The sequence below is a fragment of the Cervus elaphus genome, chromosome 5 (genome assembly GCF_910594005.1).
Source record: "Cervus elaphus chromosome 5, mCerEla1.1, whole genome shotgun sequence".
NCBI lineage: Eukaryota > Metazoa > Chordata > Mammalia > Artiodactyla > Cervidae > Cervus > Cervus elaphus.
In genome coordinates this window covers 121,664,920-121,691,828 of record NC_057819.1, presented here as the reverse complement: position 1 = coordinate 121,691,828, position 26,909 = coordinate 121,664,920, and the positions used below count along the sequence as shown (strand labels likewise).

At 58.5% G+C, this 26,909-nt stretch overlaps 1 protein-coding gene across 1 annotated transcript; it reads left to right on the top strand.

The window, feature by feature from the left end:
- Positions 1-1,235: 1,235 nt before the first annotated feature.
- On the top strand, positions 1,236-16,278 carry METRNL (meteorin like, glial cell differentiation regulator). Its single transcript, XM_043905102.1, has 4 exons — positions 1,236-1,632; positions 7,413-7,798; positions 14,716-14,775; positions 15,758-16,278. The coding sequence occupies exons 1-4, from the start codon at positions 1,472-1,474 to the stop codon at positions 16,078-16,080; spliced, it is 930 nt and encodes a 309-aa protein (XP_043761037.1). The 5' UTR covers positions 1,236-1,471; the 3' UTR covers positions 16,081-16,278.
- Positions 16,279-26,909: the final 10,631 nt, after the last annotated feature.

Below are 26,909 nucleotides of genomic sequence, written 5' to 3'. Positions count from 1 at the left end.
TGCTAAAACCAGGTCAGATTTCTCTATTTGACGGAGTTTCAGACTCTGGAACTCAAATCAACACCCGAGTCTGAGGAAGCAGAAAAACCTGCTTCTGTGATCCCTGGGTTGGCTGGCTGGAGTGCCAGGGCTCCCTCCCTCCACCTGGTAGATCCTTATCATCCTTCCAGAGGCCAGGGTCCTCTGAGTTGCCTATGTCCTCCTGTTTGGATGTCGGGCACTTGCTGGCCCCAGTGACCACCTGGGGAAGGCAGCAGCTCTCCTCATGCTGCGATCAGGAGACTGGGTGCTGCGAAAACAGGGAGCTCAGAAGGAAACCTTGCACCCAGGGAGCATTTGGCAGCATCTGGAGACAGGTCCTGTCGCCAAGCCTGGCGGTGCGGGGGCTGCTACTCCGGAATGCTGCTAAAACCCTACAGTACCCGAGAGGGTCCCCACCACGAAAATCAAGTGCGAAGCTGGTGAATCGGGCAGGAGACTAACTTTGGAGCAGGGATGGCGGGGTGGGGTGGGGGGCAGCCGCAGGGGGAGGGATGCACAGAAGCGGTGACCTCGGCCGTCAAATCCAGAGCCTTTCTGTGGAATGGGTGTCCCAGGGACCACCTCACACTCAACTGTGAGTCGGCCACAGCCGGACCTCCCCTCCCCCGTGGGCCGCGGGACGGCACAGTCTGAACTTCCGCAAAGCACACTCAAATCCCGTCGAGGGTGGGTGCCAGGAACATCCCTGACGGCCTCAGGCTGGTCACACAGCAGTGACACGGCCAGGCGCCCCTGCTACATCCCAGAGGCCATTCCGGACTCAGTCTGCCGGCGGGAGGGACCTGCCGGCCAGGCGCTCGGCTAGGGTCTGCACAGACACTGGGTCTCAGGTTTCTACCCCGCCCCCGCACCTTAGAAGCCCGGGACGCGCTGCTGCCCTTCCCCCTCCCGCTCGAAATTCCACTTTCCAACCTGGCTCTTCCCTCCCGGGCCCTATTCCCCGTCCCTCGCGCAGCCCTCTCCTCTCCGCGGCGTCCTAGCCTGTCCCACCCCCGAGCCACACGCCCCCGGCGCTCCGCGCCCCTGCCACGCCGCAGACTCGGGTATCCGCCGCGTCCAGCCGGGCGCACTGGGCGCGGGGCGCGGGCGCAAGGGGCGGGGTTCCGGCGCGCGGGGGCGGACCCGGGGCGGGGGCGGAGCGGTGGGACGGGCGCCGCCCCCCAGCTGAGCCGGGACCCGGACCGCGGACTTGCAGACTTCAGAGGCTCTGGCGGCGGCGGCGGGCGCGGATCTTCGCGCACGGGTGCAGCGGCTCCAGCGGCTCGGGCGGCCCCGACTTCGGCGGGGATGGGCGGGCGGCCGCCCTGGAGGCGCGGGGGGCGCGCGACCTGACCTCCTGAACTCGGAGCCCGGCCGCCCGGCCGCGCCGGGTTGAGGGTCTGCTCGCTTGGCGCGGACGCGGGACAGGCGGCCGAGCCGGAGCCAGAGCATGCGGGGCGCGACGCGGGCGGCTGGGGGGCGCGCGGGGCAGCTGTGGCCGAGGCCCCCCGCCCCGGGCCCTGGACCGCCGCCGCTGTTGCTGCTGCTGGCCGTGCTACTGGGCGGCGCGGGCGCGCAGTACTCGAGCGACCTGTGCAGCTGGAAGGGGAGGTGAGTTCGTGCGGCGCGAGGCCGGCCCTCGCCTCCACTCCCCTCCCGCGCGGGCCGAGCGCGCGGGGGCTCGGGGGCCCGGGGGCCCGCTCTCCAGGCCGAGTGCGGTCCCCGCCCTCCCCCGCCCCCGGTTCTAGAACAAAAGAGCCCGCGGCGTCCCGGTCCCCCGACCCTGGAGACGCCCAGGGGAAGGCGCGCCTGCAGCGCGGTGGGGTCGGTTCGGTCCGGCAGCCAGCTCTCCCGGCGCAGGATCGCACGGGTCGCCGCTTGGTTCCCAGAGAGCAGCAGCCCGGACCCCGCGACCCTTCACTGGAGGCGATCGGGGGTCAGCCCTCTGGCCCTTCCAGGGCTCTGCCCTCGGCGAGGAGTTGCGCGCCCCGGGCCGGGAGGAGCCGGGCCTGCGCTCAGGGCCGAGCGGGAAGGGACAGACGGATTGGTAGGAAGGAGCGGCGGCTCCGGTGGTCGGAGAGGGGGCCCTGGCGCTGACCGCGCGCTGACCACGTCGGTGCGGGCGGAGACCGCGGGCGGGCACCTTGCGCCGGGCGAGTTCTGGGCCTGGTCGAGCCCCCCGCCCCGCCCGGTGAAGGTCAGGCCGCCCTTGGCAGCGCGCGCTGGGCTCGGCGACCCCCCTTCACGCCCTCCGCCAAGGCAGGCAGCCGAGGACTTTTTTTTTTTTTAAACTGCAGTGTGACAGGCAAGTCACAAGCGTGGGCGGGGAGGGGGGGTGGTTGGTGAGAGCGCAGCTACTCAGGACGAGAACAGCCGTCTGCCAAGGCGCCGGCCGGAGCCCGGCACCTCGCTGTCGGAGAAGACGGCATGTGCTTCTGAAGTTGCGGGTTCAAGAGTTTGCAGAGCGAGGGAGATCTAGGGTCGTCTTCTCCGAAAACACAGTGGGCCGGGACTCTCTTGGGGTCTGGGTGTCCGGGCGTCCCACCATGCAGGGCCCCTTAAACGCTGCCTTCTGGTGGGAAGACTCCCGCTGGCAGACACCTCATGCTGTGGGGGTGTCATGGGGTTGTTTTGAGTGAAGATGGTTTTTCCGAGAAGGGCAGGGTTGTGCCAGGGTGCTGGGTTGTGCGTCAGCAGGGCAGCTGCTGGTCATCTTGGATAAGTCCAGACCCAGTTGTGCATGCTCCTCCGTGGGATCTTCCCGGCAAGAATACTGGAGTGGGTTGCCATTTCCTCCTCCAGGGGATCTTCCCCGCTCAGGGATCAAACCGGTGTCTCCTGCATTGCAGGCGGATTCTTTACTGCTGAGCCGCCCGGGAAGCCCCCAGTTCTCTGTGGAAATTGGCAATTACGTTGCTCCTTTCTCTCTGCTTCCCACCCATCCCAGAGTGAAGATCCGGGGCTCCTGAGGTTGGGCGGTTGGGCTGGTGTCACCCGCCCTCTGGGCTACAGAAGGTCTGCCGGCAGCAGGGGTTGGTGGAGCTGAGACTGGGCCCTGCACGGCCGATCCGAGCTCCGGGTGAGGGTTAGCCTGGAGAATGCTGGCGCCGGCACAGAGCTGGCTGGGAGCCTCTGACTCTGACACGCTCTTCTGGGGCTGCCCTTTCCCCCCTCGCTGGTAATTAAACTCCCTGCTTTTGCAGCCTCTGCTGGATGAATCAGTGCATCCCCAAAATGAGGCCTTGGGGTGTCCTGCTTCGGCAGATCAAAAACAGAAACTCAGTCCCACCCCTGTGAGCTTGAATTTTCAGAGGAGGAGCTGATACCCTTTTCACATTCTTGGAGGACCAGTGTGCAGAGGATGCCTCCCCTGGGGACCATGCAGGTGTTTGTGGTGGATAGAGGAATCCCTTCTTCTTCCTGTGCATCCTCTTATCTATCTGGAGAAGCAGAGTCGCTTGCCTGTATCCCCTCTCCCTCCATCACTGCTAATGAACCCCTGGTCTTGGACACCCTCCAATGTCCTCCACTCAACCTAGAGGTAGAAACTTGTCAAGGGAGGCTGCAGTGGCTGTAGAAGTTATGGGTAGGATCCGGCGCAGAGAGAGGTCCAAGTCACATTCCAGGAGCATAAGACCCCCCTCCCCCCACACCAGGGTTGTAATCGCTACCCCTCCAGTTACCTTTTTTTTTTTTTTTCCACAGATCAGCTGACAGATTCTTACCCTGGTGCACCGGTTTGCCTGCTGATTCTATAGCATTTATGACTTTTTATGAGCTGTTCTAAAGACGGCACAGGGTGGTGCAAGCCCCAATGCGCAGGGTGGTTTCTGATCCCCTGATAGGAAGGGAGTTGCTTTTTTACGACACTGGCCACTCACATTTGACAGGCTGGATGTGTTTCTGGGTGTATCCAAGTAATTAAGTAGAGGGTTTTGAAATCCCTCTCCCTCGGCCAGGACAGGATGCGTCCTATCTTTATTAGACCCTGGTCATAAAGGTGGACCATGAACTTTCCCACTGCGACGGGCTGGGCACTGCCAGTTAGTATGTCACACCTGGGCTGTCTCTCCTGTGAGGTGGGGAAATGAAAGGTAACTCCAGGAAGCAGAGCCTTTTGGTTTCGCCCTTGATCTGAAGCTCTTCCTGACTTTAGTCAACCAGAGACCATCACTTCCTTTTGGTGACTCAGGGTTTGGACCAGGCTGTGGGTACGAGTGGTGTGGGCTCTGCTGCTTCCACACTGACCCCGTCAGATAGTCCCTGTAGCAACTTGGAATTTGCCATCTTTCCCAGAAAGGTGCTCCACAGGTGTGGGTCCTCCTGGGAGTGACACTTGCCAACTCTCCCCCCCTCCACCTTTTTAATGCATTAACTCAGTTTAAATAATCCAAGATCAAATCAGTTTTCTCAGTTTCCTGAGGATGAATAGAACCATTTTTTTTTCCCCCTGAATCCCTTAGCTTCATCACATCAGGGCATAGTTATTTCATTTTTGCTTGGTTAGGATGTCACTTGCATGTTATATGAAAATCGTAAAATACCATCAGCAGTGACCATTACCAATGTGTTGTGTGTTTGCATCTCCAGCACTTTTGCATTAATAGCACTTTTGCATTTTCAGTCTTTCAGTGGTGACTAGATTTTCCGGTAGGTACTAGGTAGACCGTGAATCTTCTGCTTCAGCTGGCCCCAGGCTGAACCAAGCAGATGTCTGTCTGAATGGAGCTCTTGCTGTGATGTGACCGTGGACACTCCTGTGTTGGGCGCCTAGTGGGAGTCTTGGTCCTGATGTTTTACTAGAACAAGAGAGAAGCAGAGGTGGTGACTTCCCTGGTGGTTCGGTGGCTAAGACTCGTGCTCAGAATGTAGGGGGCCTGGGTTTGATCCCTGGGCAGGGAACTAGGTCCCACATGCCGTAACTAAGAGTTCACATGATGCAGCTAAAGGTCCTGTGTGCCACAACGAAGATAGCAGACCCTGTGTGCCGCAAGTAGGACCTGGCACAGCCAAATAAATAAATAAAAATAAGTAATTTAAAAAAAGAGAAGAGGCAGAGCAGAGCCTGTGTAGGTTCTGGGGATGGGGTGGACCTGCTAGAGGGTAAAGTGATGGGCTCCGTATTTCTTCTCTATCCACTGTCTTTTTGTTCCTAGTTCTCTTTTAGGTGGCGAGTGAGTTGTGAGTAAATGGATGCATGTGGTCACGTGAACAGGCTGGTGGTGGCAGCCCCCAGGGCCTCAGGTCCACCTCCCCCTGGGCAGTGTGGGCTGGCCATCAGTCCCCATGAGGGCCCCCTTCACCCCTGCCAAGACATGGGTGGAGGGTAAGTCCACTCCCTCTTCCCCCTCCACTGTTGAGGTTAAGACAACTTAGTGAGAGGTACCCACAGCCTCTGCCGTGGGTTCTCCACTCCCTCGACCCCTAGGGTCCCCTCTTCCCACTGAGAGGGAAGCAAAGCCTTTGACGGGATGGTTTTTGTGGGAGAGAGAGTTGAGGCTTGGTGCCTGGGCATGGGGCAAGTGTCCAGATGCCCCTCGAGGCTGGAGCCAGGAGAGGAGGGACACCGTGATAAAGTTTGTGTGGCTGCATAAGAGCAGGGCTGATTATAGTCATCTGTGGCAACCACACACCATTTAGTCTAATTTTGTCACCCGGCACTGTAATTATACCCATCCCCTCCTGTGTGTCAGATGAGCTTGTGTGAGTTTTATGTGGCTGTAATTTGTAAGTCTGTTCTGCGTGTGCGGCCCCAGTAGGCGTCTGAGGCCAGGCTGCCTATGACCCAGGGCCTTGGGGGTGGGGAGTGGGGTTAGGAGGGAGTTCACCTCCTTGACACGTCCTTCTGATGTGGTCTGCAGGGTGACTGTGCAGCCCCAGCCTGCAGCTGGCCGTCGTATGAAAAGCGAGGCTTTTCGGGGCCCGGAGCGTGAGTCACCAACAGTAAATGCAAACCATATGTTATGTGTTTTCTCCTCTGCAGAAAAGGTTTCTGGTAACTCACTCAGGCCAGGGCTCTGAATATAGCATTGTTTATTTCACATAAAAATCCTAAGAATGTGGGTGAACCTGTCTGAGATCTGATCAGAACCAAATTTCATGTAATAAAACACTTAGTTGAAGTCACCGGGTTGAGTTCCAGGGCTGCTCGGTGGTCATGACGTAACCGTCACCACAAGCTGACATTTACATTACAAGTTTGAGTAGGGGAAACTTGAACGTTTTTGATGGTTTCAATTTCTCGAAAACATAATGTTACAACTTACTCAAGACCTGCCACCCCAAGAGCATAGCACACTTCATTTTTTCCTGTTTGGCATTTATTAGGACTGAAACCCACTGAACTCCTCAGCAGTCCCCATCAGGAAGACAGGCATCCACAGATCTTTTGTAATGTTTTTCCATAGTTCCCTCCCGTGTCTCCCCGTGGAGGACCTTCTCTTGACTTTTGTATTTTGCTTTGATGATTTGAGTTTGTTTTGGAAAAAACAACAACAACAACAAACCACGATTGGCAATGCAGGGTCTTCGGGTTCTCAAATGAATGACAAAGCGGTCACATCATTGCCTTCAAGACAATAGGAACATTGTGTCTAAAGGGGACCCTAAAGACAAAACTCACCAACAACCTCCAACAACGCCGCCCCCCCCCCCCCAAACCACCAAATTGCTAATGTTCCCGTTGGTTTAAAAGCTGCTCCCTGGAGTGCATTCTTTATTGTATGGCATTGGCATTCCAGCGTGCTTCCTGTCACTTGAATCTGCTCCCTGGTCTCCACTCCACTCAATGGGAATCTCCCATCAAATGAGCTTCCTGACCCTCATTTGGTCATCGGGAACCTGGGTTGGTGCCAACGTCTGGCTGGTGTTTCCCTGTTTATTTTTTGGAAGATACATCCCTTCCGTGCTTCCCACCTCCACCGCACCCATCATCATCCCAGCTCAGGGAGAGACCCCAAGGACTTGGGCTCAGAGGCCAGTGGAGTGTCGGGGTATTGAGAGGGCCCGGGAGCTCCCACACGCACTAGAGTGCTCAGAGCCGGACAAGTGGGACAGCATGGCCGCACCCCCCTCCCTGGAGATGGGCCCTCAGCTGCATGGTGGCGACAGCGCCCACACCTGTCTGGGCAAGGGGTGCTGCCGTGCTGTGCCAAGCTGCCTCAGTTGTGTCCGACTCTTTGCAACCCTATGGACTGTGGCCTGCTTGGCTCCTCGGTCCATGGGGATCCTCCAGGCAAGAACACTGAAGTGGGTCACCGTGCCCTCCTCCAGGGGATCTTTCCCACCTGGGGATCGAACCCATGTCTACTGCGGCTCCCCCATTGTAGGCGGATGCCTTACCGCGGTGCTCAGGTGCCTCTCCCGACTGACGAGTCTCCCCCTCTCCGCAGCGGGCTGACGCACGAGGCCCACAGGAAGGAGGTGGAGCAAGTTTACCTGCGCTGCTCGGCGGGCACCGTGGAGTGGATGTACCCGACCGGGGCGCTCATCGTGAACCTGCGCCCCAACACCTTCTCGCCCTCCCGGCACCTGACTCTGTGCATCAAGCCCCTCAGGGGCTCCTCGGGGGCCAATATTTATTTGGAAAAGACTGGAGAACTGAAACTGCTGGTGCGGGACGGGGACCTCGGGCCCGGCCAGGCGCCGTGTTTCGGCTTCGAGCAGGGGGGCCTGTTCGTGGAGGCGACGCCACAGCAAGACATCAGCAGGAGGACCACGGGCTTCCAGTACGAGCTGACCAGCAGGCGCGCGGGGCCGGACCTGCACGCCCTGTCGGGTGAGTGTGGGCGCAGGGTGCGGGGGTGGCCTCGGGGGGGTCCTCTCCTGTTTGCTGGGCCTGCCCCGCAGCCGTCGTCTCCTGCCCCCACCTCCTCCCATGGGGAAGAATCACGCTGCCCAAGTCTGGGCTTCAGACCTGGCGGGTCTGCCCGAGGGTGGCCAAGGCTGCCCCCGGCATGCTGTGGGCAGTGTGGACTCAGGATGATGGCCGTGGGTCGGAACAGAGCCGTGACACAGTCCTGGCCCCAATACACTCTTCTCCCCTGGGCCAGCTGTGGCTGCAATTGGAAATGGGTGCTGTTACCGTCCAAACTCCTCCAGAGTTTCTTCTGACACACGAGTCGGTCAGGTGTTTTGGGTGTCAGCTGCAGCCCCTGAAACATCTGAGTTCTGGGTGGGAGCTGAGGCTGATTCCTGTTCCAGAGCTGGGGTGTCCTGAATCGCGGGCCGGTCCTGGGTTCCCGAGCCGATTTATGTGTGAGTGTCAGTGAGGACTCGTCCATGTGGAGCTGAGGGCATCAGCGCCATGCCAGGCAGGGTGGCTGAGAGGCTGTGACGATCTGGGGACTTTGGGTGAGGTCCCTGAGAGAGTCTCTGGGTGGCCGAGGGCTGGTGTGTTGGCTTCAGATTTTCCTTCCTTCTCTTTGAGGCCAGCAGACAGCTCTGCTGCACCCTGTGTGGAGCAGTGTTGGTCTCTGGAAAGTTCTGTGGGCAGAGAGGAGTGTGTGACCCCAAGAGCTCCCACACAGGGCACACTCAGGGTCCTCGTCATTTCATCAGGGACATCCAGGCCCGGTGGGGCTCTAGCCCCGAGGCACAGATGGCTTCACGGGGTCCGATTGTGTGGGGCGGGGGCTGACAGCACTTGGGTGAACCATCTGCACCATCTTTTGTCAATTCCCAAACTAGTTGGTAGCAAGATGCCTCCCAAGGGGAAGGTGGGAGCTCAGATCATCTTGGGGACAGGTTCCAGGCAGCTGTTCGTCAATGACCAGCTGAGATGACGGGCACTGGGGGGTGCTTTGGCATCAAGTGATGGAGGTGAGGCAAGGGTGCTGCTCACACCCTGTAATGCATGGGGCAGCCCCAACACGGAGAATGAGCTGGCCCCAAGTGTTGGCATGGTCCCTCCAGCATGGAGGATGACCTGGCCCCACACGTCAGCAGTGCTGAGGTCCAAACACCTGGCATGAGGGGCGGATCAGCCCCAAGAATAGTATAATCTCCACATTTTAGTGAATAAAATCTTCCACTGGAAAAACTCAGACCTCCTAGGATTTGAAATGTAGACTTTTCTCCTGAGTGTGAATCTACAGTATGTTGTCCTGTTGTTCTTGACTCCGATGAGTTTCCAAAACCTTAACTCTCTCTCAACCTAAAGTGGTCTGTTATAGAGTTTCAGTGTATGACTGCCCAGGTAGGACCCCTGCCCCCAGGGCCTGACTGTCCACGTAGCACCCCTCCCCTCAGGGCCTGACTGGATAGGACCCTGTCAGGAATGCTGAAAGTGGCTATAAAACCCCAGGACTTGAATAAAACTTTAACCACAACAGCCTTTATCTTGATCACCAGCAAGTGATCACCGGCTCACTCTGGTGTGTATGCGTATGGAGCGGGGAGCCACTGGAGATAAACTCGCCATAAAAACAAGTTCTGGAAAAACCCAGTCACCAAATTTGATGTGCCTGACCATGGCGATGGGGGCAGATATTAGGAACTCACTAGCATTCCTTTTACTGATAAAATGTTGATGGGTTGAAGCCATTGGGCTACTGGCCACACATTCTCTCTGGCTAGAACTTTGTTCCACTTTGCTGTGCGGCTCCCACCAGATTCTCAGAGGCCATGGTGTAAAGGCCTTTCCGTGATGCCACCTGGGTGCTCCGGTCAGCGCAGACTGGAGTCTGTGGTGGAAAATTCACAGTATGGTTGCAACCTGGGGTGACTCAGCCTGTGACTCAGCCCTGGGGACCCGAGACTTTCTCTCCCCTTCTCTGGGCCCAGGGTCTGTGCTTCCCCAGGCCCCAGGCCCATGTTTCCAGGCTAGGGCAGTAAGTGGGTTTGGGAGAGCCCCACAGGGCCCCAGGGAGGAGGCCCCATGTGATGGGGTGGGTCATCTGGTCACTGGCCAGGGCCCCACATTGGTTGCATGGCTGCGGCTGGACATTGGGCTGCTGGGGTTCCCTTGTTACCCCCAGCCATATGCTTGCCTGGCCCTGGAGTGTCTCTTTAAATCTGGGGCCTGCAGGGATCCCAGGGACCCTGGGGGTGTTGGGGTGTAAGTGTCCATCTATCTGCCCAGTGGCTGGGGCGCTGGCCTGGGGCAGTACAGACGCAGTGACTTTTAGAACTTGAGACGGGGACTCAAGATGCTCCCAGGGTCTGGCAGCTATGGGCCCAGCACCTCTCTGTCCTGAAGGAGGCGAGGGCAGCAGGGATCCGGGGAGGCTGGTCTGTCCCTTCTCCCCAGGGATGCGTCCCTAAGCTTTTAATGCCAAAGGAATGAGTACGTAATGTGGAATGCTGGTGCCAGCCATCTGGCAGCAGTGACCTCCCCTGGGGCCAGGCGGGCTCTCAGAGGGCAGCGCCCTCCTGTCTGGCCCTGGCTCCAGCTGGGAGACCCCGGTGAAGCCGGGTCCCTGGTGCGTGGGCCGTGAAGGTGAGCGCACGTCCTGGGGACGAGCAGCCCAGGAAGCAACCTGCTGGGGAGGTGGACAAGCCTTCTCCCTCGACGATGAGTCACGAGTTCCAGTTTGTGCTGACATGAGAGGAGAGGCCCTGTGGGCCGGGATCCTGGAGGAGGGGAGATGTGCATGAGCCTTGCCGGCCGCAGTTCTGGGTGGTTCCGCCGGGCGTGTTTACGGTGAGCGTGTCAGCCTCGTGTTCATCATGTTGCACAATCGGCTGCCTCGTATGAACTGAGACGTGCCGACAGCCAAAGAAGAGGCGAGAACGGAGAGGCAGGCGGAGACAGAGGGGCAAGCGGGCGGCAGGGGTCCTTCAGCCCTGGGCAACTCAGGATTGGGCTGCCATGTGGCCGGAGCAGGAGGACCTGCCTCTCCCCGTCCCCCTCCCACGAGGGCCTCGCCAGGCACCTGAGGAACCCAACACTCCCTCCTCCTGGCAGGATATAAAAGGCAGGCGAGCAGCCAGATGCAGCTCACTAGTGGAAGAAGCTCCAGGCCACGCCTGGACTGTATGCTGAGGCCTCACTGTGGCCCCGGCCGACCATCTTCTGCAGGGTCCCAGTATACTTGGGTAAACGGGCACCGTCAGCAACCCCATGGCCCTGTGGGCTGGGGGACCCGTTGGGGTGGCCAGCAAGGGAGGGCAGGGGTGTTACTCGGTCTGGTTCTAAGAGACAGAGGCAGACCCCATTTTGGGGGTTCTTCTGGGACCCCTGATTCCAGCCTATTCTTTTATTGCTTAGGGAGCTGAGAAGCAGGGGTGGGCTGTGTGTGATGCCCACCCAGAGCTGGCCCTCTGTGTGCAGGTGAAGGGGGATAGCAGTGGTGTTTTAGACCCACAGCTGAAGGGTGGGGAGGGGCAGGAGGACTCCCCTTTGTGCCAGCCGTGAAGGCTCAGAAGTGACACCCATCGCTGCCTGTGGGTGCCAGGTGGGGTGAGGCGGCCTGGGTCCCATAGTTTCTGATGGGCTTCACCTCCCCGTCCCCTTTGAAACCACTCTGTTGATGAGTCAGAGGCAAATGATCCCTTTGAGGGGCCCCTGCTGACATCCCCCCCTCAGGCACCTTAGAATATAGGGGTGGCCTTGATGGGCTGTGGGAGATAAACAACAGCATGCAGAAGTGAGAAGAAACTTGGTTATCTCCTGGAAACAGAAGAGAACTTAATTTTTTCCCTGAAAATTTAGTTTTCTTGCACCAGTGCTTCTCCAGCCCCCCAAGTCATTATTAAGATTACTTTTCATCTTACCCAGCTCCGGGCTCTTGGGGTGGAAGGTGTGACCCCTTGCTCACCAGGAAAAGGAAGGGAGGAGAGCAGGTGTGGGGGAGATAGCTGGTGAGGGGGGTAGTTCCTTGTGCTTGTGGGGCCTCTACAGGGGGCGACCAGCCTCAGTCAGTTCCCTCAGGGTCCTGTGGGGCGATGTTACCTTGCAGCCTGGAGTTGGGATGAGCGCGGGGTTGTCGTGCCGATCAGAGGAGGCTCTTGGCTTAGGGAACACTGGCCACGTTGCCACCTGCACTTTCCTCCCTGTTAAAATGCTGCGTTTCCCCACCTGGCAAGGCTGCGCTGGAGACCCCAGAGGGTGTCTCACACAAGATCTCCTCCCTAGTCATCCTTACCTGGGCCGTCCCACCTGCTGAAGCAGCATCCCCCCATCTGCAAACATCTCCTTGGGCGTCAGGCTGCCCGGAGCCTGACAGTGGGGTGCTGCCCTTCCCTTGTGTACCTGCCATTGTCACCTGCGTCCCCGCCACCCCCAGGCTAGTCTCCTTGACCCTGTTTTTTTCCCCACTTCATTCAGTTCATTTTATACACATTCCAGAATAATCTGCTCCATGTCCACACTCCCCCGCCCCTCCCCTTTTCCGAGAACTACAGGCCAGAATTCCACCCGGCCCCTGGGTCGCCCCCTCCTCACCTTCCCCGCAAGGAAACGAGATTCGATGTGTCAGGAACCAGTGCATTCCACTCCGCCTTTACAAGCCTGACTCCGATTAATAATTGTTTCCAGACTGCTGCTGGATTCTAGCATCGGCAGCCTGGATTCTCCACGAAGGTGCCTACACTTCATAAAGCTCAGGGTCATAGAGAGTTGCAGGGGATGCGGGATTTGTTAGCTCCAGCTGTCAGTGTGGCGCCAGCTCATTGAGGCTTCGACAGGAGGGTCTGCAGGCTGCTGCCCATCTGCCCCTGGGGCCACCGGGTCCTCGGACATCCTCTGTGGGGCTGGGCCTGAGTCAGGGCCCGGGACAAGCTCGTGCCACCTTTCTCCCCAGCATTCAGCCAAGGTCCTGGGGCCTACGACCCACAGAAGGTGAGGCTCCAGGGCTTGGCGATTACACACACCCAGGCCTGCAGTCCGACCAGGGTCCGTGGCCTGGGCCTGTCTCAGCTTCTAGAGAGCTTGTGCAGACCTCGCCTCTCATCCCCCTGCCCTTGAAGCTTGCAAGGCCTGGCCCCAGGGCCCTAGGTGGGGGCCTCTGCCCCAGTGGGCATTGGGGGCACCACCAGGACGGGAAGTCTCTCCACCACCATGAGCTACCTCTCATAAGATACAAGTCCCCCCAAGGCACGTGAGGCTGTGCAGCCCACTTTCCTCACCATAGTGACCTCTGTCAGGCCTACTGTGGGCAGCAGGCCCCCAGCAGGCTAGAGGTGGGGGACCCCCCAGTTGGCCACCCTCTTTTTTTAGGGGAGGCCTTGAGGCTGGCGGGTCCACACTCGTGACAAAGAGCACGAAGGCTCGGGATTTGGAGCTGGGGCGGGAGGCGCTCCGTCCTCTCAGATGCTTCCGACGCATCCGACAGGCTGTTCTTGTTCTGCGGCTTCTCCTTTTTCCTGATAACTTGACAGAAGCACCCGTGAGTCATGCACTCACCAGACTGGACTGGGACGCGTGCACCCACCCCTGCCGGGGGCAGGACAGGAAGGCCAGCACTCTGGACACATCATGTCCATCCTCAGGGCGTCCCAGGACGCTGGAGACTCCAGGGTCATCTCTGGTTGCCCACACACACACTCGGGGCCCCAGAGGCTCCTCCTGTTCTCCGAGTCTGCCTGTTTCCTCTAGGGCCGAGTCACTGCAGCCCCTTGGGCAGGTGACAGCTCAGCCCAGTTCAGAGCCAGGCAGGCGGACAGCTGTAGCTTCGTCCAGGCCCAGTGAGCGTCAAGGCTGGAGACCCTGTGGGGCCTTTAGAATGTGAAAGGGCCGAGGGAAGCTTTTCCTGGTGAGCGCTCATACCTAATGTTTCTGTTGTTAGGGAGTTTGGGCCCCTAGAAACAGGTGAGGAAAAGTGCAACATCAGAGCCAAGTAATGAACTCGTGTCTCCCTACATCCACTCTTGAGTTAGGAGTGCTGTGGTCCCCAGGGGTCCCCCAAGTCTCGCGGTTTCTCTCTCCCCGCCTGCCCCAGCCTTTCTGGAGGGCTCCTGCCCGTCTGAGTCAGTAGGTGGAGGGCTGACCCGGGGCAGAGGCCCACCGAGAGGGACTGGTTTGTCTGGAGGAATCGGCCCCCTCCCACATCTGGGGATCTCAGAGGGGATTCTGTGAACTGAGCTTGCTGTGAGAGGTGTCTGGAGGGGTTTGGAGGTGGTCACTTGGCCTTGTCGGTTAGATAAGGACCCCACTGCTGAAGCAGGTGGACACATCTCTCACTCCCACCAATGCGTTTAGCAGGGCCACAGCCTTGTGGTGCTTCTAGACAGTGCTTTGACCTCCTATGGAATGGGGGTGGCAGATGGGACCGTGGGGACAGGCAGTGTGAATGGGAGGCCCTGGCATTTCCAGGCCTGGCCACCGAGGCCAGGCGAGGCTCTTGGCCAGGCTGGTGTCAGGAATGCGGCTTCAGGTGAGCATGGGTTGGTTTCGGCACTGAGAAGTGACTTGGAGCCCAGTGGCTCCTTGTCAAGTGTGACTGCAGACATGAGCTGAGTGCAGTCCTGCACAAAACCCCACTTGCCCTTCATTTTCATGCCATCGCAGGCAGCCTAGGTAAGCCTGGAGCTCCTAGAGGCATCTCCCCACCCACGAGGCAGAGGCCATGGTCCCGCCTGCTTTCTCTCTTGGCTCCTTGGTGGCAGAGGCCTGGGGCCTAGACAGTTGCTGCGGACATCAGAGGAGTTATAGGATGTCACGTGACCTGTGTGCTGTAGGCAGGAGGGTCTGTGTTCCTCGAGCTTCCACAGGCCCCATCTGACTCTGCACCTGACTCTCTTCTCTCCCTGCAGCCCCATGTCGCCCTTGCAGCCACACAGAGGTTCTCTTGGCCGTCTGCACCAGCGACTTTGGTGAGTATGCTGGAGGGTCCCACCATATGGGAGACATAGACCCCCTGGGGGGAAGAGACTCTGCTGAAGACTGGGCTTGGCCCCCCTTCCATCACCAATTGCAGGTCACGGGAAAATACCTTCCTTTCCACTCATTTAGAGTGACCGCCCCCACCCCACCCCAGCCCAAGGAAAGGGACCTGTGTGCAGGACCAGGCAAGAGTTGGGAATTCCTCTTTAAGGTGGGAATTCCTATTTGAGGACATATTGAGCATTTTTCTGCTTTGTGCTTGAGCCCAAGTCCCGGCTCTAGCCTCTCTGCAGTGCCCCGCCCACACCCAGGTCCCTTGCAGGCACCAAAGTGTGGAAGTCGGAGGCACTGGTGGGGTCAGGGCTGAGGTCAGGGACTCAGCCTCTACCTGTTCGTGACGTTGGCACAAACGTTCTCGGGTTAAGGGTGGCAACACTCAGTATGAGTTTGCTGGAGCCGGCCCAGCGGGACCTGACTTGGCCCCCTAGGCTCCCAGGGCAGTTGGGGAGTGGAAATTCAATCCCCCTTCTTCTTTCTGGCCCCACACAGAGGGGATCTGGGTCCAGGCAACGGGTCCCCAAGCTGTGCCTGCTCTGTCCTTCTCCTTCCTGTCACCTTGCTCTCCTCCAAGCTTCACCCTTTCTGTCCAATCTTGATGCAGAATCACAGCAGATCTTGGGTATTATGTGCAGTCACTTTTCTTGTTCCAACTTGAAAAGTTGGTGCGCAATGAGGTTTGTGTCTTCTGTTTTCCCCCACTTCTGTGACTGGCCCTTGAGAGAAGAGCATCTTTGCCCCCCGACAGTGTGGGTGGTGGGGCAGCCCCTAGGTAGCCTCTTGTGTGCGGATTGAGCTTTTTAATGAGAATTTCTGGAAGGCAGCATTCAGGATCAGCTCCCAGTTTGCTGCGGGGTGGGGGGTGTGCTATTGGCTTGGTAAGCATCCTGCTGACCCTCTCTCCTTCCTCTGCAGTCGTCCGAGGCTCCATCCAGAAAGTGATCCACGAGCCGGAGCGGCAGGAGTCGGCCATCCACCTGAACGTGAGCCGGCTCTACCGACAGAAGAGCAGGGTGTTCCGGCCAGCCCCCGAGGGCGAGGGTGGAGGCTGGCGGGGGCGCGTCTCCACGCTCCTGGAGTGCGGCGTCCGGCCCGGGCACGGCGAGTTTCTCTTCACCGGCCACATGCACTTTGGGGAGGCCTGGCTCGGCTGCGCCCCACGCTTCAAGGATTTCCAAAGGATGTACAGGGACGCTGAGGAGAGGGGGATGAACCCCTGCGAGATGGGCATGGAGTGAGCGCCAGGTGACCGCGGCCGCAGCGGTGGACACGCACACTGTGGAGGGTGCCTGGCGCTCAAGCTGGGGCGGCCCACGCTGCATGCGGCCCCACGAGGTTCCGGCCAAGGACTCCCTGACGGATTGATCGGAGATGCTGTAACATGCCAACTAAGTTATTATATTTTTTTTAAAAAAGAAATGTCCATAGGAAGCAAACTCCCGTGTCGTAAAATGCCTTTGTGTTCCGTTTTGTACTGTTTTCTGAGCATCTAAAGTCACTGTGTTTGGCTGGTATGTTGGGTGAAGTGTGGGGGCTGTAGCTCACAGCCGACGCCGGACACCAGGCTTGGGTACCATTCAAAGTTGTTTCTTTTGATGGAAATTTATGGAGCCAGACACCTAATGGTTTTTCATTTTGTTTTTGAATTTTTAAAGGAGGGGCTTTGCCAGCCATCATCATTTTGGGACTGCAGGGTGTTTCCATTCCAGGGAATAAAGACCAGCCTCTTGACAGATCAATGGCGCGTCTATCTTCGGCCCTGGTCAGGGGTGTGTGGCCCTTAGCTGGGGGTCCAGGTTAGGTCTTCTCCTGGGGTCAGCGCCCCCCTAACCCCAGCCCTGGCGTTAGGGACGTTTCATACTGGACCCAACTCGAAGTGAGGCTGTTAGCTCCATACTTAGAACCCCTGCCTTTCTGGTGGACCAACCCCATCCCCTTCCTGTTAGCCCAGATCCTGCCCTTTGACCTCAGCTTCTCCCAAATGCCTGATCCCAGGGCAAGTGTCTAGATACCCAGGGGCTGTTCTGAGCCCCATGTCCTCAAGGATGAGTCAGTGCCCTACAGTTGCCGAAACAGATGACCACAACCCAGGAGCTTAAACAACAGATGCTTTTTCTGGTTCTCGAGACCAGAAATCCAAAATCAAGGTGTGCACAGGGGTGCACTCCCTGCAACAGCACCAGGGGAGACCCCTCCTTGTCTCTTCCAGCTTCTGGTGTTGCCAACAGTCCTTGGTCCTTGATCTGGTGGACTCATCACAGTCTCTGTTCTGCTGTCCCTTGGCCTTCTTCCCTCTGAGTATCTCTGTCCACATGTCTCTCCTCTTATACGACCAACAATTGCTGGATCAAGGCCCACCCTGATCCAGTAAGACCTCATCTTGATCATGCCTGCAAAGACTTCATTTCCCAATGAGTTCATATGCACAGGTTCTGGGTAAGATAAAAATCTCAGGAGACACTCTTCATCCTGTTAAGGGCGTCGCTGCGGTGTCATGTAGTCAGACCCAAGGCTGTGATTCTTCCCAAGCAACTGCTGAGAGGCCAAGGACCTGGGAGAGGCCAACACTGATCAACGAACACCCAGCCAGCTGCACGGAAGACTCCGGCACACCGTGAGGAGTGGCTGTCTGCCGGCTCAGGCCTGTGGGTCCGCTCAGGTGTGCCCTGGCTCAGACCTGTGGGCTGCTGCAGGTCGCAACAAGAAGCAGGTGCTCAATACCTGCCCAACGAGAAGCAGGCTGATGACCTGAAGCAGCAGGTCTGGTGACGGGCACAGGTCCCACTGTGGCTAGTCACTGGGATGCTTGATGCCAGGAGGACGCCTGTAACAGCAGCAGACGTGCCTGGCCCACGGCGGGGGAGGAGCTGACCTGCTCCTGGGTTCACGCATTGGGTTTTCTGGGCATGCGGATGCTGCAGAACCAGATTGTCGGGCTTCAGGCTGGCGTCCCTCACGTCAGTCAATACAGGGACACCGGGATCTGCCCCAGGAGGTTCCGGGGCCTTGACCCCGTGTGCTGATGTCCGGTGGACAGCAGCCTTTCCTCCACGTGAGGCTGAAGCTTTGCAGGAAGTGCCTGGGGGCTGAGGCCTTTTGGGAAAGTCTGGAGGAGCTTGTCTGGAGGGAGCTCATCGGACAGGTTGGGGAGGGGGTGGGGTTTGGCGCTGAGAGTGCGGCCCTGCAGGTGGGTACCTGGTGCCAGCACGTAGGAGGTTTCTCTCTTTGGCCAAGCGGAGCCCTGGCAGTAGTCCAGGGCCGCTGGGTGTTGGGGAGGGGCTGGAAAGGTCACCATTTCTGAGGGTGTGCAGAGCCCCCACCTCCCTCCAGCCCATGCCTTCCTGCTGCCCAGGGGCTGCTGTGGGGTCTGAGGCCCCCCGCATGCACCAGCCCACTCTTGTAACACCAGAACTCCTGCCCCCTCAACACTGTGGAGGCCTGAGGGGACTAGGCACCTGGAGGATCTCTGGAGGGTCCTTCTGAGTGACCAGTGGCCCTTGGCCCAGTGTCTCTGTCTTGGCTCCGGGCGACCCCTGTCTCTCTGTGGATGGAGCGGCCGGCAGCGCCCTGTGGCTCCATCCAGAGGTTGAAGGGGAGGCGTGGAGGAGTCCTGAGTCCTGGCCCGGGGTGCCCTGGATCCCACCTTCCTCCTGCCAAGTGGTGACCCCCACCCCCACCCCTCGTGTCCACTCCCTCCCATCTTGCACACTCTGCACCGGTCGGCCAAGGCCCAGGAACCACCCGAGAAACACCTCCTCCTGGCAGACCCTAAGGAGATCCCTACCCTCTTGGCCTCTGTGACACTCAGCACGCTGGTGGGAGCCCCAGGTCCCGGGCTGTCCAATAACATCAAGATCAGGAAACTTTCTGAGCCTCTCGGCCACCGTGGCGTCTGTGGGCAGCAGCTCTCCTGCTTCCTGACAGCGCCCCTGTGCTGAGGGTGCTTTCTTCTCCTCTCCACCATGTGCTTTCCTAGGACATATATGGGTCCCTGGCCCTCTCCTCCTGCTGGTCTGGGCTTCCTGAAGCTTCAGGCCCCTGCACCCCAATGCAAGGGGACCACCCACCTCTCCCCTGTCCCGACCACCTGAGGAGTCAGGCTGACCCTGCAACCTCCAGCTGCGGGCTGCTCATCATATGCCCCAGACCTCATTCCCAGCACCGTGGTGCCCGCCCGGAAGAGCCGGGGTGGGATGGACCCCAGGTGTAGGGGCCATGTGCTCACCAGGGCTTGGCCTTGACCCACACCTGCCCGTGTGGTCCACTGGGACCCAGGGAAACCTCCAGACTGCTGCGTGTGGGAGTCCCTGTCCTGGCCTCCAGAGGCCACCTGGCCCCCAGATGAGGGCCCCTGTGGACATCCCAGGCCAGACTGGCTGGCCCGATACATGTGCTGTCGCTGTGAGCCTCCTCTTCGCTGGGCAAGAGTGGAGCCTGGAGTCAGACACACCTGCAGGGCTTCCTTTCCAGCTCTGGCACCAGGAGGCTGCCCCGGAGCTGGGGGACTGTCAGTATATAAACCCACAGATGCTGAATCACACTGAGGGGCTTCCCTTCCAGCTCTGGCACCAGGAGGCTGCCCCGGAGCTGGGGGACTGTCAGTATATAAACCCACAGATGCTGAATCACACTGAGGTGACCGCTAGTGCGGAGGGAAAGGAAGGGCAGAGCCAGGTCTGGGATGCAGTGTGGGTGGGCAGGGGCAGCGGAACTGCTGTTTTACCCATGGTGTTTGAGGTGGGGTTTGAGCCAGGCCTTGAGGAAGGTGGGAGCTGGTATGTGGGAGGAGCAAACAGGCCTGGGAGGGAGGGATGGCGTGGGGAGGGGGAAACAGTGGTGGAGCACCACACGACCTTTACCTTTGCTGTCTGTCTCCTGTCAGCACTGAGGAAATGACTCGGTTTTGGAGGAGGAGCAGGGTCTCCTGAAGACAATTCGTTTCAACCCCCTGCTGGCTGGACCATGTTTCCACGTATGTGGTCCATATCCTGTCTGTCATCTTCACCCGCTGCGGAGGGGATGGCAGACTAGTGGCTCCCAAAGGGGTCCGCATTGGAATCCCTGGAGTAATTATTCACATAATCCCTGTGAATATGTTACCTGACATGGCAAAAGGGAGTTAAAGCCACACATGGAACTAGGATTGCTAATCAGATGAGGAGATTATTCTGCTGGGCCTACTGTCATTACGTATGTGGGTGCCAAGTCGCGTCAGTTGTGTCCGACTCTTTGCGACCCTATAGACTATAGCCCACCAGGCTCCTCTGTCCATGGGATTCTCCAGGCAAGAATACTGGAGTGGGCTGCCATGCCCTCCTCCAGGGGATCTTCCCGACTCAGGGGTCAAACCTGAGGCTCCTGTGGCTTTTACATTACAGGCAGATTCTTTACCGCTGAGCCACCAGGAAAGCCTATTGTCATCACAGGGGTCCTTAAAAGAACCCTTCTAAGGAAGAGAGTGAGAAGAGGGAGAACCGGAGAGACAGAGTGTGCTGGCTGTGGAGGTGGAGGAGGGTCCCCCCGAGAGAACCAACCCCCGACACTCGAGAGCCAGGCAATCATAACCTCGGGCTGCTTTCTAAGCCACAACAAGTTTGTGGGAATTTGCTACAACATTTACAGGAGACAAACCCACCCAGGTACCTCCTTACTTGGAGTGAAGGGGGCTTGGCGGGGGTCCCCAGGCAGCCCGGCTTGCCTGTGAATTCCCCCTAAAATTGTGTGCAGCATGCCGGGTTATGTGTCTGTGTCTGCATTTTTAGAAAACTGGCCCCCAACTTTTATTTGAATCTCAGAGTTCAATGATTCTGTGTAGGTGGAAACCACAGGGCAGGTGGGGTTTTTGATGTTTGAGGGACCGTGCTGTCTCCCCATCCCGTCTGTCTCTCTGTCTGTCTCTCCTCTCTCTGTCTCTCTCTGCACCCTCCACCCCCAATCCCAGGTGTTTCCCTCTTGTCTGCGCAACCAGATGCTACACTGTAACCAGTTGCCTTTGAGCTCTCTGCCAGGAGAGTCCAGGTGTGGTTCCAGTACTACCTGTCCTGAGTCACCTTCTTGCCCCAGGCACCAAGGGTGATGATGGGCCCCGGTGGCCCCAGAGACCGCCTACCAGGCCCACCTGCAGCCCCCCATCTGCCCAGCGTCCTGGGCCTCTCGTCCTTGTGGGCGGCCCCTCTCGAGCCCTGCACATGCCTCCTTCCCATTGCTCTCTCCAGTTCTGTCTGTGGACCGCCGCCCCCCCCACCCCATCCCATCTTCCCCAGCTTCTCTTCTTCTCTGGCTGGATTTCGGGACCTCACCTGTCCCCCTCCGCCCCTCAAGATGCCCCATCTGCCCTGTGTTTGGGCTCCACCCACCTGCACTGCTGACACAGATGTGGCACGACAGGGTGGGCTCCGAAGGGCGGGGACAGTCACACTGGGGCAGCTGCAGGTATGGCTGGGGGTGGGGCGGGTCTGGACTCACTGGTTCCTCGCTGGTCCACGGGAGTCCTGTCACGGCCTCAGATGGCTTTGCCCCTGGAGTGGGCCCACTTTGAGATGGGAGTAAGTACAGTAAGTAGGGAGCCCAGCCTGGGGCTTTCTCCATCAAACACTGTGTCCTGCTGCCTTGAATGGATGGATGGCATTTTCTCACCCTCCAAGATGACCCTCAATGTGCTCCAAAGTGTTGCCAAGGCTCTTCCAAGACAAGACCCCTCCCGGAGGCCCCTCTGTCCTTTGCCCGCCCCACAGGATCAGGGGAAGAAGGGCAGAGTGGGAAGGTACCTCCCTGCCCTGAGAGGGCTCCCTGACCCCTCTGTCTACTGTGCTCAGCACCCAGGAGGCTGGTGGGGGACTCTCACTACAGGATCTGCCCCCAGCTCCCAGAGGCCGAGGAAGCCTGCACCCTGGCCCGCACGGCCCTCGGTGATTTTGAGCATGACATGGGTATGTGGGCTTCCCAGGTGGCGCAGTGGTAAAGAATCCACCTGCCAAGCAGAAGATGCAGGAGATGTGTGTCTGATCCCTGGGTCGGGAATATCCTCTGGAGAAGGAAATGGCAACCCACCCCAGTATTCTTGCCTGGGAAATCCCATGGACAGAGGAGCCTGGTGGATTACAGTCCATGTGGTCACAAAAGAGTTGGACACGACTTAGCAACTAAACCGCAGCAGCGGCAACAACAACAGCTGTCCTACTTGCATCCTTGTAGTGGATATGTCACTATCAGACCCCCACTTGGGACCCCCAGGTGGGACCACTGTTCCACCCCTCAGTGGACAAAGGACAGTGTGTGGAGGTGAGCGGTGCTGGGGTGTCGGGGTGTGGACCCCACAGCCGGCATGTGTGAGCCTGGGCTCCTCTGTCCTTCTGCAGGGTCCTCTCTGTGGAGAGCGGAGATTGTCCTGGGTGTTAAATGGCCTTTTCCCGAGCCGTCTCCTTAGCTACCCCAGGGCCTGGTGGTATGAGTGAGGGTCTCCCTGCCAGATAGGCATGCAGCCCTGACCCCACGCTTGCTGGCAAGCTTCCATCCCAGGACATGTCAGCGCCCAGAGAAGAAAAGAGATTTACGCCAGATTATTGCCCAGTCCCTGTGCAAGGTCAGTGACCCACAGCCCCTGTCTTTTTTAGAACGGAAGTCAGAGGACATTGGGCTGGGCTGAGGTTTGCTTGCTTTCTGACTGGCCTTTCCTGCTCACTGAAGCCAAGCGTTGAAACGTCTGGCCCCCTCACTGTAAATACACGAGGAACTTACTAGTGATCATGAGCGGGTTGGCAGCTTTATCTCTAATCCACTGAGGAAAGTCCAGTCTGATTGTCAGAAGGACACACGCAGGCTGGTGCAGTCAGTGTTCAGAGTGACTCTCACTGCAGATGCTAGGGAGGTGGGGGGCGGCAGGCAGAAACAGAGAGACATGCCCCCACCATGTCACGTGATTACACATGTGCATTGGCATTGACCCTGACCCTGCGCCTTGACCTGGACAGATCAAGGGGGGGTTCCGGGCCTGAGTCTGTAGGGTGCCTGGGTCCTGTGCTGACGCTTTGAAACTACTGGAAGATTGCAGCCTGGGAGCCTCTGCATGCAGATGCATGTGTGTCTACACGTGTGTCTGTGCATGTACCTGTGGTGTGTGTGTGTGTTTGAGGCTGAGAACGAGGGGAAGGGAGCGGGGGGGGCTGGCTCATCCACCTGTCGTCCCTGTGACCTCAGTCCCACTGGGCCACATCCAGGGCCCCAGGAGTTTTGTGAACTCATCCACAAATGGAGACAGTTGTGTAGTTCTCCCCCCAGCCCCCACCGCCCCCACCCCGGGCCTTCCTGGCTCTGCCGCTTGGGCTGTGGAGGGAAAGCTGGTTGCAGGGAGGGCCTGGCCCTGTGTGGCCGAGCATCCAGCTGAGGCCGTGGGGCCTGGCTCCCAGACCCGCTCCTGGGGCCGCGACCGCCTGGGGAGGACCTGGGCTGAATCCGGCCCTGTCGAGGCGCCCAGGGAGAAGGCTGATGCGTCCCACGGGTGGGGGCAGGGAGCCCCTCATTAGAGCTGCAGCTGACACAGAGGCTTCCATCTCACTAATTGATTAAACTGTTTAATTCAGGCCTGTGTGGTGGGAACTGGCCTGGCCAGGCTGTCAACATTCCCTTCTGCAGAGTAAGATTTGGGGCAGCTTTCTGCCTGAGCAGTGGTTCTGGGCGTCATGTGACAGGGAATCCGTGAGATCAGTCATGCAGGCCTGGGTGCCGTCCCCTCCCCCAAGGGCGCCCTTCTGAGCGGCTGTTTTGTGTGGCCATAGTTGGCGGGGCCCCCAGGGAGCTGGTGAGACCCCCAGAGGTGTGAGCTGACGTTCACTCTGAGCAGAACCCACTGTGTGCCGGCATGATCCAGGGTCCCTGCCTGCTTGGTGATTCCACCCCGGATGGCAGGTGGCTGAGTGCTGTGAAAAATCAGTACATGGTAGTGGGGAGGCGGGGTGGTGTCTGTGGGGCTTGTGCTGGGGCAGAGGCCAAAGGAAGCCACCTCGAGGGGTCCTGGAGAGTCCTCTGGGCAAGGGGCATGCAGCCATAGCCCTGAGCACCCTCAACACCTACCGCCCCCACCTCCCCTCCCCTAGACCTTCCCACCAGGACAAAGTCAGCCGGAGATGCAGGGTGCAGGTCTGGGTCTCCCAGGGAGGCTCTGGGAGGAGGGCAGGGCCTCAGTTCCCAGTGGGGCTTGTCCCTCTTGGGCCATGGCCAGTGCTCCTGGGGCTACACCTGCCCCAGGGTCCAGCCTGTCCTTCCTCATGCAGTCACGGGTGAACGTCCACCCAAGGACAGATTGGGCTCCAGGGTTGGGGACGGACCCCCAGCAGCAGCACGTAGACTGGGGGCCCGGGGAACGTGAGGAATCCGGTGTCAACACTGGCCATTGTGTGCTGCCCCCGGGCGGGCGGCGATTTATAAAAACAGCCGTGATCTGCCGCGTATCCGTGCGGTGAGGTCACGGCTGCCAAGGGCTTTGGAATTTAGTCTTCACAAGAATTTTGCTTACCAAGCCACATACTTTCCTGGTCATCAATTTGATTGGGGTAAGAAGAAAAAAATGCTTAAAAAAAAAGCCTCTGTGGGTTTTGTGTGAGGGATGGAGAGGGGAAGGCAGAGAAACAAGACTTCAGGGCCAGAAAGGCAGGTGTGTGTGTGTGTGTGTGTCTGTCTGTGTGTTATGGCCCTCACACCTGAACCCAGAAAAGGCAGGTGTGTGTGTGTGTGTGTGTGTGTTGTGGTCCCAGCTAGACCCCTGTAGTGTCAGAGCCGGGGGCCCCACGGCCCCTCTGCAGCCCCCAGACCTGAGTCCTCGGTGGTCCTATGGACCAGGGCTGGGGGCAGTGCAGAAGGATGTTCCCATGCCAGCATCCTACTATGGTAAGAAGAACAGGGGCCTCCACCCCTCTTTCCCTTTTAGCTCTGCTGAACTGGACCAAATGTCCAAAAGGAGCTCTACCAGAAGAGGAGGGAAATAAAATACAGATGAAGTAAAAATAGTCCAGGGCACATTCTTTTTTTTTTTTTTTCAGGGCACATTCTTAATCACAGATAACTGGTGTTGGGCAGGTACCTCCCTCCAGCCCTATCTTTTCTGTTTCCACCTGGGCATCTGCCAGGTCCACCTCGGTGTAACTCGGACACAGAGGAGAGGAGACACAGTCCCGGGCCAGGGGTACTCGATGTGACCACGTCATTCATAGCAAAGACCATGTGACTTCTGCCCCCAGCCCCCACAGGAGGCTGTCCCTCACTGGCGCCGGCCCTCTACCACCAAACGCCCACCTCCTCTAGCATTTGACACCGAATCAAAGCGAAAGGCAGGACACACGCTGATCACACATGTGCAAGTCGTTATCATTGCAGGGTTATGAGCTTATAAATCCCACTCGGTAAGGGGTGAGCTCCCAAGGCTGAAGGAAGGTCAGCCAAGCCCACGGGCAGCCCCTTGGCCCCAGGTGGAAGCACTTTCCTTCTAGGGGCCCCCAGGGCCTGCGAGAAGCTTTCTGCCTCCACCCACGTAGAAGAGGCCGAACCCGGGACTGGCCTGCGCTTCCTGATGAGATAGCGAGTGCATTCTGGTGAGATGTGAGGGAGCCGGTCCAGCCATCAGACTCGTGGCTTCCTGTCCTATGTGAACTGGCCTGGCCTCTGGGGGGAGATTGGGGGTGGAGGGCTGAGGACGTGAACCCCACCGTCCGTATTTTTCTTGGCAGCCGGGCACTGGCAGCTACCTTCCACCTCTGGAAGGGCCTCCACATGGACTGGCTGAAGATTCAGGGGGAGTCAGCGCTAATCCAGGTGGGGCAGACCCTGAAGGTCCAATCATGGGGGGATCATAGGAGATGGGACGCCCCCTAGAGGCCCCTGCTGGTCAGAGGGGCAAGCAGACTCCTCCGTGTCCCTTGTCTGAGTGGTGACACCTCAGCCTAGAATGAGGCACTTTGGGGACCAACACCAGGCCCTGGTGGGGGACCGGGCAAACTGTCCTGCACCGGGAGGAGGCGGGGCCCATGCCTGGGGAATCTTAGCCAAAGTGCAAGGATTGAAGGATGACCCTCAGCCCAGAAATTCTGCAGCTCAGAGAGGTGGCTACTGCCTCGCTCCCCATGTCCTTGCTGCTCCCAGGGCCTCCGCCTTCTCCCACTCCATCTCACAGACTCACAAGTGTCGTTATTAGTGGGCCTGGGGCTGGAGTCCCCCTGCCTCTCAGCCCAGCGCACCTGGAAGTCCAGCTCCCTAGCCCATCCTGGGGCAATGAACCCAACCAGCCTGATCAGTGACTGTGGACAGACGGAAACAGGTGGAACTGAGTTCATGGTAACTCTTCACCTTCCCTCCTAGTTCTGGGACATCAGGCTTCTCCTCTCAGGAAAGTCTTTCCCAGAGCCTCCCTGGTGATCCAGTGGTTAAGACTCCACACTTCCACTGGAGGGGGTGCAGGTTCGATCCCTGATCAGGGAACTAAGATCCTGCATCCCACACAGTGCAACTAAAAAAAATTGTTTCTAATAATAAATGTTAAAAAAAAACAAAAAAGAACCCTTGCTGGGCCCCTTCCCTGAGTTCATTTTCAGGTCCTCAAAGGCTGAAGAGGTGGGTGGACTAATTGTTCAGTTCACAGCAGGGTGTGTCTGTGAGCGGTCAACTCTGGCCAGAGAGCTCTTGGGTTTGGCCTTGAGATGAGGTCAAGCATGACAAACCCATGAGGATGTCCCCCCGGGCGCCTGCCCACGCTCCTGCCTGAGACCCTTGCCGCCTGCCTCCAGGACCAGAGGATGACCTGAACCTGACAATCAGAATCGCTCATCAGGATTCAAACCCAGCTTTGTTGGGGTCGGTGCCAGGCAGTGGACAACACCCCTGCCTGCAAGGCACCAGACCAGTCCTGGGTGGAGACCCTCAGCCCACAGGATGCCCTACTTCAGGCCCGGTTCGTGTTTGCTCCTGGCATCTGTCAGGATGACAAATGTTGGAGCGATTTTAAAATCTGGATTTAAAGGGCCTTGTGAAGGAAATGAAAATCAGAGCAATTGAAACAAACTTGCTGGATCCTTTGGGGAGA

What these genes read in the sequence shown, in the direction of transcription:
- METRNL (XM_043905102.1), top strand. Translation starts at nt 1,472, where the DNA reads ATGCGGGGCGCGACGCGGGCGGCTGGGGGGCGCGCGGGGCAGCTGTGG. An exon ending in CTGTGCAGCTGGAAGGGGAG is followed by an intron (nt 1,633 to 7,412) that starts GTGAGTTCGTGC and finishes CCCTCTCCGCAG; the next exon opens with CGGGCTGACGCACGAGGCCC. An exon ending in GGACCTGCACGCCCTGTCGG is followed by an intron (nt 7,799 to 14,715) that starts GTGAGTGTGGGC and finishes CTCTCCCTGCAG; the next exon opens with CCCCATGTCGCCCTTGCAGC.